Below are 12828 nucleotides of genomic sequence, written 5' to 3'. Positions count from 1 at the left end.
TTCTATCTTTTCATGGGACAACCCTGAAGACCTGACACTTTAAGACAATGTAAAGTAGTCCTTGTACAGCTTGTATAACTGTGTAAATTTGGCGTACCCTCAAAATAACTCAACACACAGCCACTAATGTCTAAACCGCTAATGTCTAAACCGCTGGCAACAAACTTGATTACACCCCTAAGTGAGAATGGCCAAATTGTGCCCAAAGTGTCAATATTTTGTGTGGCCACAATTATTTTCCAGCAGGGCCTTAACTCTCTTCGGCATGAAGTAAACTAGAGCTTCACAGGTTGCCACTTCAATCCTCTTCCACTCCTCCATGACGACATACGTCTATTTTGAAAAGACAACCTCTGGATATGGAGATGAGCATGTGCACTCAGCTTCTTCGGTCGACCATGACGAGGCCTATTCTGAGTGGAATCTGTCTTCTTAAACCAGTGTATGGTCTTGGCCAACGTGCTGCAGCTCAGTTTCAAGGTGTTGGCAATCATTTTATAGCCTAGGCCATCTTTATGTAGAGTAAGAATTCTTTTTTTCAGATCCTCAGATATTTCTTTGCCATGAAGTGCCATGTTGAACTTCCAGTGACCAGAATGATCTAGTGTGAGAGTGGAACCGGTCGTCTTAAACCGCTGTATGGTCTTGGCCACCATGCTGCAGCTTGCATTTGCTGATTATCTGGTACCCTACACCAGGGGCTTATCCACGTCCTCCTCAATGGACATCCTCCTATCCCAAACAAAAACAGAGCAGATTGTTGCTTCCGCTTCTTCTACCTCCTTTTCGTTGTGCAAACTGAAACATTGCCATGTTGTAATAAAGCTGATGAGCTTGGGCAAGAGAAGCTACATAGATCAGTTGGTAATCTGCAGTAAGTTTCCTTCTGGATTTCTCTCCTCCATCTACAACTGGACAACGCAGTTGGTGACAATGGCAGGAACATTGTGGCTGCAATTCATTTGGTAGAAATAGCACATGTTCCCTGCATGGCACACATCATAAATTTATGGTGCATCAATTTCTTTGAAAAACATGGCTTGCAAAAGGTGTTGGTCATATCCAGGGGACTGTCCAGCCATTCTTATGTGGCTAAAAAGGCCCTTCTGAACGTGAAGTGACAAAATGGTCTGTCTTTGCACCATTTGAATTCCACCTTACATATGCTGAAGCGTTGCTATGAGCAGCGTAAAGAGATTAATGATTTACATGATGCATGAGACCACCACAGCAGAGCATATGTTATTTTGAGAGCAGGCAGTGGTAGCTCATCCGGGCCTTGTGTAGCATACTCAACCCTTTCGAAGAGGCCACCAGAGTAGGGACAAGCATTAACATGGCATCACCCTGATATTTATATTTGTACTAATGCTCATGCTGACGCAACAAGGACTAGAGGAAGAACAACAATCTCCACAGCTTTCTGTAACTGATAGGAACCTGGACGGACGAAGTCGCATAAAGGAGGAAGTGGAGGAGGAGAAGTTTGTGGTACAGGGAGACATGGAGTTTTCCCAGGCACAGCTAGGGAAGGAGGTTGGTGCTCGGTATGATAGATATGCTGCTGATGATGATGATGATGATGACGACAATGACATTGGCCATGACCAACCATTGCAGAGGGGTCTTAAAGAACTGGGTCCTCAGGCATGCTGGTGAGCATGACAAACTGCATGCTTGGTTGCCTACATGCTGCCAAGCATATGGTTAGCATCAAGCAAAGTGATGACTACTGGATAGCCATACTTTTAGATCATTGCAATCAAAGCAAAAAGGGGAGAAAGTTTTACTGATGCCTGTCACCTGCATTTCTGTCCAGGAGTCCCATCTCCAACCTGGCTGAGTCAGAGACCTCCCGCCCTCTCTGGTGGTGCTACCCCTACAATAAGTCTCAGAAGGCACAGCAGCAGCAGCCAATTTAGTTTTCTTAATGTGATGGAAGTCTTTTTAAGTGCTGTGCCAACCTGACGCATATCCGCAAAAGGACAAGCATTGCCTGAACAATAGGGTTCAGTCCTACCTGGACTGTGCCCTTTCTTCTGCACATAGCCTGTCCCCTGACTCCATGGACTTCTGGGAGGGAGATTGGAACAGTGTCTGGAACTGGCCCAGTTTGATATGTGTACTGTCTTGTCCAGCCTCCAGTGCAGGGTATTCAGTGTGGTAGGTGGCATAGTCACACACCTACAGCTGATGCCAAGGAGTAGATCTGCCAGAGAGTCATACACAGATTATCAGGCCAATGGGAGCAGGTTTGAATTTGGTCGAATGTATTTGTTCCCTCTTCTGACTGATTCTTTCAAATTACACCTGAAATAAATTTCAAGAAATTGGTTCCTCTCTAGTGATATACTTTTCATAATCTTTGTATATATGAATCACAAGCACTTAAAGCAGTTGTCTGGTCTGAGAAATTTGGGTCTTATAGGTGCAGGACCAACCGCTGGGATCAGCACCTTTATCGAGAACCGAACGGGCCAAAGTGGTGTCTGGAGGACTCTGGTCCGGCCACCTTCAAGCGCTGTCCCCATAGAAGTGAATAGGAGCACACCGCGCATGACCCGCCACTGTTCCCATTGACTTCTATGGGCCTGACTGAAATTGCCAAGCCAGGGCTCGGCTATTTTTGTCGGCTCCATACAAATGAAAGGAGGGCGGCTGCTCAAGCACAGTACATCCTCCACCACTTTTGGGGCTCCATTTAGGAGATGGGTGTGGATCCCAGCGGTGGGACCCGCACCTACCAGACAATAGTTGCATATCCTAGCAAAATGCCCCCATTGTCTCAGATGAGACAACCCCTTTAATATAAATGCATGAAAAAAGGAAGATGTTATGGGGTGGGCCGTGCAGTTTGTGTACTTGACAGTGACAGGACTGAGATTTGGAGAGACCTCGGTGTGCACAGTGTCCTAGCTGCAGTGATAATGTTCGGGTCACAGGATTATTCTTTTGCGCTATATGTAGTTTGTGTAATCGGGAAAGGCCGCAGGATAAGGCTACATTCACACAACAGTGAAAAACGGCACACAGATGTTTTTAGAATGAATTAAACTCAATAGAGCTATTCACGTGGCCATTTTTTTATTTTATTTTTTAAGGCCAGTCAATTGTGGTTTTTAAAAATGGGCCATGTCCTATTTGTGGCCGTTCTCACGTCCGTCAGATGGACCCCATTTAAATTAATGGTGGTGACTTTAATGGTCATTTAGACAGGAGTGCATCCATGTAATGGCAGTTTAAAATGGGTACACTAGTGGAAAATGGCCTTTTAGGGGTTAAAATAAAAACAAATTGCCTTTTCCGCTTGCACACACAAGGCAGTCTCTCTTGGTGCTGAAGGACCTGTGCTACCGACGTGATGACATCACTATGCTCTCCCAGCATTATTGACATCATATTAAATAAAGTAATGGGTGAGCACACTAACCTGGACTTATGCAATAAAATTTTATTAAATCAATAATGGGTTTGACACGTGTACAGATTATAAAATAGCTAAAATATTATAATCAATAGAGAAGCAGTATCTGATAGCACTGGTAATGTATAACACAAAGTCCAGACAGTATAGTGTGATAAATACTGCCAACATGGTTGCTGTTGAACACAATACTCGAGCTGGCTAGATAATGCCAGATTTCTAGTAAGTATAAATGGAGATTCCTGTCCCATATATAACAGTCCGCATGAGGAACAGGTGAATAACCGGAGTATCACTGTGTCAGTATTTGCATCCTCCTACGTATCACCAGTATAGCAGAGTGTATGTCTCTAGAGAGGTCACAGTTTTTGTGGCCGTTGATGGTATTTTCAAACCTCATAGATGATTAATATATTGTAAGGAGGAATGACTCTTACCTTCCTTAGTGTCCGAACGAGGGTCGGGCGGCGCGAGATGATACTGGCGTCACGCTCCATACTCCTCTAGCCGACATCATCTCATTGAGAGTGTAGGTCCTTTAGCACCAAATGAAGCACGACTGTCTCTGCGCGTGCAAGTGGATGAGAGGAGTAATTTTTTTTTCCCCATAAAAACAAAACCCTGCACATTATTAACTTTATTAATTATTACTGATGGGGAGCACCCTTGGGAACATTATCACTAACTGGGGCCACTATGGGGGACATTATGTATACTGCAGGGATTGGTAATTAAATTAAAAAAGCAAATAAAAATCATCTAAATCATCCTCCAAATAATGGTGGTTGAAAATGGATGCAAAACGTCCAGATGACCAAGAAAGAGATACAAAAATGGTTGATAAATGGCCATGAAAAACTGAATGTGGCTTTTTTTTCGCTGTTGTGTGAATGTGGCCTTAAGAGCTCATACAAAAAAGTCTCAACACTGAACACCAGATATTTCCTACCTGCCTGTGAACAAAGACCCCAAGATATCCTGACCCAGGTGACTAACTCTGCATATTATCAATAGTAATTATATCTCAAGGAAAAGAACATGTTGAGCAGCTCCCCAATGGTCAGTGACAGTTTCCTGTGCTTCCTACTGGCCGTTCTACTCTCCTCTCTTCCTCCGAGTCCAGCTGCTGTATCTGTCATCCATTTTAGCCCAGGTCTCATTCTGCGGCCTGCACTCTGCCCAGCAGCAGCTGTGATACAGTGATGTAATTGTACCTGCTGGGCTGAGAGGGAGAGCGCACAGACCTGAGATAATCCCCGGCCTGTGCGCTCTCCTCAGGTCAGCAGGAGAGATGACATCATCACGTCTGCTGCTGGGAAGTGCATGATGTGCTCGGTATTACTTTTATTAATTTTATTCATAGTATAGGAGCTTCACTGATGTAAAGAGGACACTAAGGGACAACACTACTGCAGGAGGTGCACTAAGGGGCATAACTACTGCAGGGGGACACAAAGGGACATAACTACTGTGTGGACATTCTACTTAGTGGGGCACTAAGGGAGGGAGCATCAGTACTGTGAAGAGGGCACTAAGGAGGAATTTCACTGTAAAAGGGACACTGAGGGGAGATAACTATTGTGTGGGGCACTAAGAGGGCATTCAGCGCCTCTTGTCTAGCACTAGGAAATGTTTTATTTATAAATGACTGGGTGGGGGTTGCATGGAAGTTGCTTAAGGTGGGGGCCAACCATTTCTAGCTATGCCCCTCGATCTACTATTAGATTGTGATCTGTTTGGACACCACTGTTTTAGTCAATTCATACTTGAATTTTTTATATGGAAATGTTATAAAATTTCAATATAATTTTATGGTATATTATTCATCAATAATAAAATGTGTTTTATTCTTGGCAGATGACTGTACCAGGAACTCAGAGAAACATCTGGTATCCTCAGATTTTGAAGTAGATGATTGTGGTATCACACGAGATGCATTTGAAGAGCATGCCAATATGCAAGATATACCCTCATCCAATCACAGTCACAATGAATCATTTGATTCTTTTAAACACATCCGATCTTCTGATTCATCACAGACTGTAACACAGAATAAAAGTCATAGACGAGGTGCTAAACATCTAACAGCTCATTTAAGAGGGAAGCCATTTTCATGTTCAGAATGTGGGAAATGTTTTAACCGTAAATCAGATCTTGTTATACATCAGAGAACCCACACAGGGGAGAAGCCATTTTCATGTTCAGAATGTGGGAAATGTTTTCACCAAACATCACATCTTTTTATGCATCAGAGAATTCACACAGGGGAGAAGCCATATTCATGTTCAGAATGTGTGAAATGTTTTAACCGTAAATCAGATCTTGTTAGACATCAGAAAATTCACACAGGGGAAAAGCCATTTTCATGTTCAGAATGTGTGAAATGTTTTAAGACTAAATCAGATCTTGTTAGACATCAGAGAAGTCACACAGGGGAGAAGCCATTTTCATGTTCAGAATGTGGGAAATGTTTTTACCGTAAATCAGATCTTGTTATACATCAGAAAATTCACACAGGGGAGAAGCCATTTTCATGTTCAGAATGTGGGAAATGTTTTAAGACTAAATCAGATCTTGTTAGACATCAGAGAAGTCACACAGGGGAGAAGCCATTTTCATGTTCAGAATGTGGGAAATGTTTTAACCGTAAATCAGATCTTGTTATACATCAGAAAATTCACACAAGGGAGAAGACATTTTCATGTTCAGAATGTGGGAAATGTTTTAAGCTGAAATCAGAACTTATTTATCAGAGAATTCACAAAGGGGAGAAGCCATATTCATGTTCAGAATGTGGGTAATGTTTTAAGAAAAAAAATCATAGGTAGACATCAAAATTCTCACATATAAAAGAAGCCATCTTCATGCTTAATCCTTTAGTGACCACCAATATGTGTTTTTTTTTTTTTTTTTTTGGTGGTCACTGGCTTTATTCCGTCAAATACTCCTTTTTACAGGGAGATAAAACAGCGCCTTGCTTTCAGTTACCAGAGGTGGCCGAGGTCTTGGAGAGATGATTAGGACCACTTAAAAATAAATGGGCATTACATGAAATATGGGCTTGTCAGGAAACTGTCAGCTCTGGTCTTACTGGGCACATTTCATCAGTAATGTGAAAGTTCTCCCAAAAAGTGACCCAGGCTAGGATTGCCTCATTACATAGAAGCCATTACTCGCCCTCCTAAAGGTATACCATTATTTTACTTGTTTTATTGAAGCATAACAAGTAAGGCATGGCATAGGTACATACTGATCAACATCGTATCAAATAATGTAACATGTACATAAAGTAAAATCCAATGTATATTCCTTGTATAAAACATTATACATAAATGTGAGCGCAACTTTATCCTATAACCTCTATTCAATAAAGTAAAAAATTTTATTCATTGAAGTATTCTCCTTTTTGAGCCAGATATCAAGTATGTGGTCCTTTTGTATACAGGTTCTTCTCAAAAAATTAGCATATTGTGATAAAGTTCATTATTTTCTGTAATGTACTGATAAACATTAGACTTTCATATATTTTAGATTCATTACACACAACTGAAGTAGTTCAAGCCTTTTCTTGTTTTAATATTGATGATTTTGGCATACAGCTCATGAAAACCCCAAATTCCTATCTCAAAAAATTAGCATATCATGAAAAGGTTCTCTAAACGAGCTATTAACCTAATCATCTGAATCAACTAATTAACTCTAAAAACCTGCAAAAGATTCCTGAGGCTTTTAAAAACTTCCAGCCTGGTTCATTACTCAAAACCGCAATCATGGGTAAGACTGCCGACCTGACTGCTGTCCAGAAGGCCATCATTGACACCCTCAAGCAAGAGGGTAAGACACAGAAAGAAATTTCTGAACGAATAGGCTGTTCCCAGAGTGCTGTATCAAGGCACCTCAGTGGGAAGTCTGTGGGAAGGAAAAAGTGTGGCAGAAAACGCTGCACAACGAGAAGAGGTGACCGGACCCTGAGGAAGATTGTGGAGAAGGACCGATTCCAGACCTTGGGGGACCTGCGGAAGCAGTGGACTGAGTCTGGAGTAGAAACATCCAGAGCCACCGTGTACAGGCGTGTGCAGGAAATGGGCTACAGGTGCCGCATTCCCCAGGTCAAGCCACTTTTGAACCAGAAACAGCGGCAGAAGCGCCTGACCTGGGCTACAGAGAAGCAGCACTGGACTGTTGCTCAGTGGTCCAAAGTACTTTTTTCGGATGAAAGCAAATTTTGCATGTCATTCGGAAATCAAGGTGCCAGAGTCTGGAGGAAGACTGGAGAGAGGGAAATGCCAAAATGCCTGAAGTCCAGTGTCAAGTACCCACAGTCAATGATGGTCTGGGGTGCCATGTCAGCTGCTGGTGTTGGTCCACTGTATTTTATCAAGGGCAGGGTCAATGCAGCTAGCTATCAGGAGATTTTGAAGCACTTCATGCTTCCATCTGCTGAAAAGCTTTATGGAGATAAAGATTTCATTTTTCAGCATGACCTGGCACCTGCTCACAGCGCCAAAACCACTGGTAAATGGTTTACTGACCATGGTATTACTGTGCTCAATTGGGCTGCCAACTCTCCTGACCTGAACCCCATAGAGAATCTGTGGGATATTGGGAAGAGAAAGTTGAGAGACGCAAGACCCAACACTCTGGATGAGCTTAAGGCTGCTATCGAAGCATCCTGGGCCTCCATAACACCTCAGCAGTGCCACAGGCTGATTGCCTCCATGCCACGCCGCATTGAAGCAGTCATTTCTGCAAAAGGATTCCTGACCAAGTATTGAGTGCATAACTGAACTTAAAGGGGTTATCCAAGTTATATTTATTGATGACCTATCCTCAGGATAGGTCATCAATATCAGATCGGCGGGGGTCCGACACCCGGCACCCCCTCCGATCAGCTGTTTGAAGAGAAGGCATGTGCGGTGTCAGGCTGCCTCCTCTTCACTGTTTACCTTCTAGCCGTTGCATCTGCAGTGGTGAGCAGGTGTAATTACACCCAAGCCGTCCCATTCATTTCAATAGGAAGGCTTGGGTGTAATTACACCTGCTCACCACTGCAGATGCAACGGCTAGAAGGTAAACAGTGAAGAGGAGGCAGCCTGACACCGCACATGCCTTCTCTTCAAACAGCTGATCGGAGGGGGTGCCGGGTGTCGGACCCCCGCCGATCTGATATTGATGACCTATCCTGAGGATAGGTCATCCATAAATATAACTTGGATAACCCCTTTAATTATTTGAAGGTTGACTTTTTTTGTATTAAAAACACTTTTCTTTTAATGGTCGGATGAAATATGCAAATTTTTTGAGATAGGAATTTTGGGTTTTCATGAGCTGTATGCCAAAATCATCAATATTAAAACAAGAAAAGGCTTGAACTACTTCAGTTGTGTGTAATGAATCTAAAATATATGAAAGTCTAATGTTTATCAGTACATTACAGAAAATAAATGAACTTTATCACAATATGCTAATTTTTGGAGAAGAACCTGTACATGTGAAAATTAGATAACGTCAATGGTGATGAACACCAACTTCCCCAAATTTTCTGGAATTTTTCAGGGCATTTCCTATTTTTAAATATTATATTCTCTAAAGGAGTGACCTGGTTTACCATAGGTGGTCTATTTGCCATCCATCTGAGCGCTATTGCTTTCCTAGCAAGGAATAAGGCTTCCCTCAGAAAAATACTAGTGTGGTGCGTCCATATCTCGTCCTCCAATATCCCTAGTATGCATATTTTGGGGCATACCGACAATGGATTTGGGACCATGGTGGACAAAACATTTTATAATTTCTTGCCAATAGTATGTAATGTAGCTGCAGTCCCATATCATGTGCCAAAAATCAGCGTTTGCTCGTGCACATCGATGACATCTGTTATGAGGCAGTCTGCCCATTTTGTATAGTCTGGTAGGGGTCAGATAGCTCCTATGTAGCATAAATAGCTGTGTTAATCTATTGTTAAGCAATACAGATAAAACTGATACAGGCAAGATGCTTTAAAGCAGTGATCTGAGTTAATTAGGTTACAGATAAATCTTATATCAGAATTTTACTAGCAGACATCCGGCAGCTGTGGGCGTTGCATAGCTCAAGTGAAAACCACAAAACACAGTGAAACGAAACAGCTACATAGAAGCGAGGCATCTTCTTATCGTACACAGGAGGTGGAACTAGAACACCAGAAGCTAGCATTTCTGAGAAGAGAGAAGGTGGGGGGGGGGGTCAACTGCTCCCCCGCACCTGCACTTTAGCTGACTCTTACTTAACTCTGGTTCAGGGGAGGAATAAAATGGAGTTCTATCTCCCACAGCGCCATTTACCAGGTGATGGACCCTGCGAAAAGATTGCTCCTACCCCCATCTTGGACGTGTCAACTTCCACAATGAAAGGTTGTGATACGTCCAGCTGCACCAATATAGGGGCAGAAGCGAAGCACTCCTTAACCGAAGAAAAGGCAAATAGTGTCCCTGAAACTTATAGTGTCCTCCAAAAATAATTGTGCTAAAGCCGATACTGTACCAGGGTGCCTCCCAAAAGTCCCGCCAATAGTAATAATTCTCTGGCAGAGTGCACTATGTGGTAACAGTGCACCCAATAGTAATAATGTCCCTCATTTTGCCCCTAGAAGTAATAATGCCCCCATAGTGCCCTCATTAGTAATAAACCCCTATAATGTGTGTATATAAAAAATACCCTATTATAAACCTCTTATAATGTTTGCCAGTAAAAAAAATGCTCTTGCAATATGTGCCAGTACAAAAATGCTCTCTTATAATGTACATATGTCAGTACAAAAAACAACCCCCTTTTAGTGCCCACAGTACAACGAATGTTCCCATAATGTCCCACTTATAATGTGTGCAAGTACAAAAATACTCCTTTTTATGGCCACAATGTCCCCATAGTGCTTTCTCAAATTACAAAATAATGACCCCGACCCCATTGTGGCCAAACACCATGCTGCTAAATAAAAATAATAAACTCAAATACTTACCTCCATTCTGCTGTCAGTGATGCAGTGCAAGACACGGACCTCTTCTAGTCTGTGCCCTGAGCGCTATGCAGCATGATAATGACACCGGCCTCTGACAGGTTACAGGAACTAGGACTAAAGCCTATTAGAGAAAAAGGTGGGCGAGGGAGACCTCATTCCCGTGCCCTATCGCAGCATTTAACTGTATTGCTGTCCAGAGTACAGCGATATGTAGAGATGAGAGTTTCCATAATGAAAGCATTCATTCTCCATGGCCCTTCCACTGCCCCCCCCCCCTCTTGTCCCTACCTGGTGCTGCCCGAGGCGATCGCCTCACCTGGCCTCATTGGTGGTGCACACCTGCCCACAGCTGCCACTGTCATCCAGTGGTTGCGTTTTCACCAACAATCCAGCTGTACTGGAATAGTTGACTCACTCTTCAACATCATCTTAAGTAACAACAGATACACACAGCCAGGAATCGGTAGGTTCCTCTGACACCACACTTAGTTGTCATGGCCCAGAAACAACCTCTGTGCCCGCACCTGTCCTGCAACTGCCTCTTTCTTTTGCTGCTCCTGCTCGGGAAGTAATGCACGCTGCTGGCTCTGCTCCGCTATTCAGCGAGGACGAGCTCAGTGAGGACAGTCAGTAGCTACAGGCCAGCACAGACTCAGTCAGTATTTTGCATCAGGATTTGATCATCATTTGGAAGCCAAAAGCAGGAGTGGGTCCAAAACACAGAAGACATGCAAATATTCCCATCACATTTTATCTCTATTTTGGACCCACTCCTGTTTTTGCCTTACCAATACTGATGAAAACTACTGACCATGTGATAGAGGCCATACAAGTCCTGTATGCAGGACTTCTTTTCCATCTGAATAAAACATATTTCAGACACAAATGGTCAATATCTATACAAATTGAGCATGAGGCCTCTATCACACAGTCAGTCAGAATTTTACATCTGGATTTTCTTATGATTTGGAATCTAAAAGCAGGAGTGGGTCCAAAACACAGAAGACAGGCAAATACTTCCTTCACGTGTCATCTCTGTTTTGGACCCACTTCTGTTTTTGCCTTGCAAATATTAATCAAATGCTGACGGTTTGAAGGCAGCGGCTCAAAATACAGGATCTGCTTTTTTTGGCTGTTCCTCGAACAGATCAGAAGAATGGAGAAATAAGCAGTGATATGAACACAGCCTGACTGCTGACACCCTCCCCACTGTCATGAGGCATACATCGGGCATTTCATCTGCATCCAGCAGTGGCGGATCAGGTACGTTGTGTGAGGCTGTTCTCTGCTGGAATCACGCAGAGGTAAAAGTAGACTATTACAGCACCACACACCTCGTACATCCAGTGATGTCTCCTCTGATGTAGACATTCTCATTCCTCATCTTCTCCATTCAGACCAGACCGCCATGATGATTTCTTTCAGCCATCTCTTGTCTCTGCAGAGTTTGACAGACATCCTAGTTTCCCATCATGCTGCCACCTGAAATACTGTGCCCGCTGTGCTCCAATACTATACTGCAGAAACAGATAAACCTCCTGAAAATATGAGTACCACACAGATCGTGCCCCCTCCAATAATTATTGGCACACAGTGCTGTAAAAAGTAGCTTTGCCCAGTAAATAGTGTCCCTGACACTAATGGTGTAAACATAATGTCCCCAAAATAATGTTGCTAAGCTGATACTGTGCCAGGGTGCCCCCCACAGTACTAGTGCTCCCAAATGTCCCACCAATAGAAATAATTATCTGCCAGAGTGCACTTAGTAGTACTGGTGCCCCCAACAGTAATAATGTCCCCATTGTGCCCCAGACATAATAATGCTCCCATAGTATTAATGTTTCCCATAGTCTACCAGTTGTAATAAAGCTCACCATAATGCCCCCGGTAGTAATAATTCTCTTTGTAATGTGTGCCAGTACAAAAAAATACCCTCTTATAATGTGCGCCAGTACAAATGATGCCCCGTTGTGTGGCAGTAAAAAAATTACCTCCTCTTAGTGCCTGTAGTGGAGCCAATGTCCGCATAGTGCACCCCATAATGTGTGCCCCCTAGTGAGCTAAGGTCCCCATTGTGCCCCCATAATTTGTGCTAGTATAAAATACTCCTATATAGTGCCCCAAGTAGCTGCTCCTATAGTGCTCCTCCCCCATCCCCATAGAGTACCCCAAGTAGAGTGTATCCCCCCCTCTTCCCTATAGAACTTGAGTAATGTGTGCCAGTATAAAATGCCCCTATACAATGTCCCCCAGTAGATGCCCCCATAGTGTTTCTCTACCACAACTCTCCATAGTGCCCCCATAATGTATGCCAGTATATAATCTAATATATAGGGCCCCCAGTAGATGCCCCAACCGCTGCCTTCTCAAACAGCTGATCGGTGGGGGTCCTGAGTGTCGCCCCCGCCGA

At 43.3% G+C, this 12828-nt stretch overlaps 1 protein-coding gene across 1 annotated transcript in view; it reads left to right on the top strand.

Moving 5' to 3' along the window:
• The window catches only part of LOC121005801 (zinc finger protein 850-like), a 1060224-nt gene that overhangs the window by 577919 nt on the left and 469477 nt on the right, over positions 1–12828 (top strand). Inside the window, exon 6 of the mRNA XM_040438565.1 lies at positions 5282–6158. Within this exon, the coding sequence (XP_040294499.1) occupies positions 5282–6158 (877 nt within the window). The remainder of the gene's footprint in view (positions 1–5281; positions 6159–12828) is intronic.

This window comes from Bufo bufo, chromosome 6 (genome assembly GCF_905171765.1).
Source record: "Bufo bufo chromosome 6, aBufBuf1.1, whole genome shotgun sequence".
NCBI classification, from domain to species: Eukaryota; Metazoa; Chordata; class Amphibia; order Anura; family Bufonidae; genus Bufo; species Bufo bufo.
Note: the sequence above shows the minus strand (reverse complement) of the source record. Positions and strands in the feature narration are given on the sequence as shown.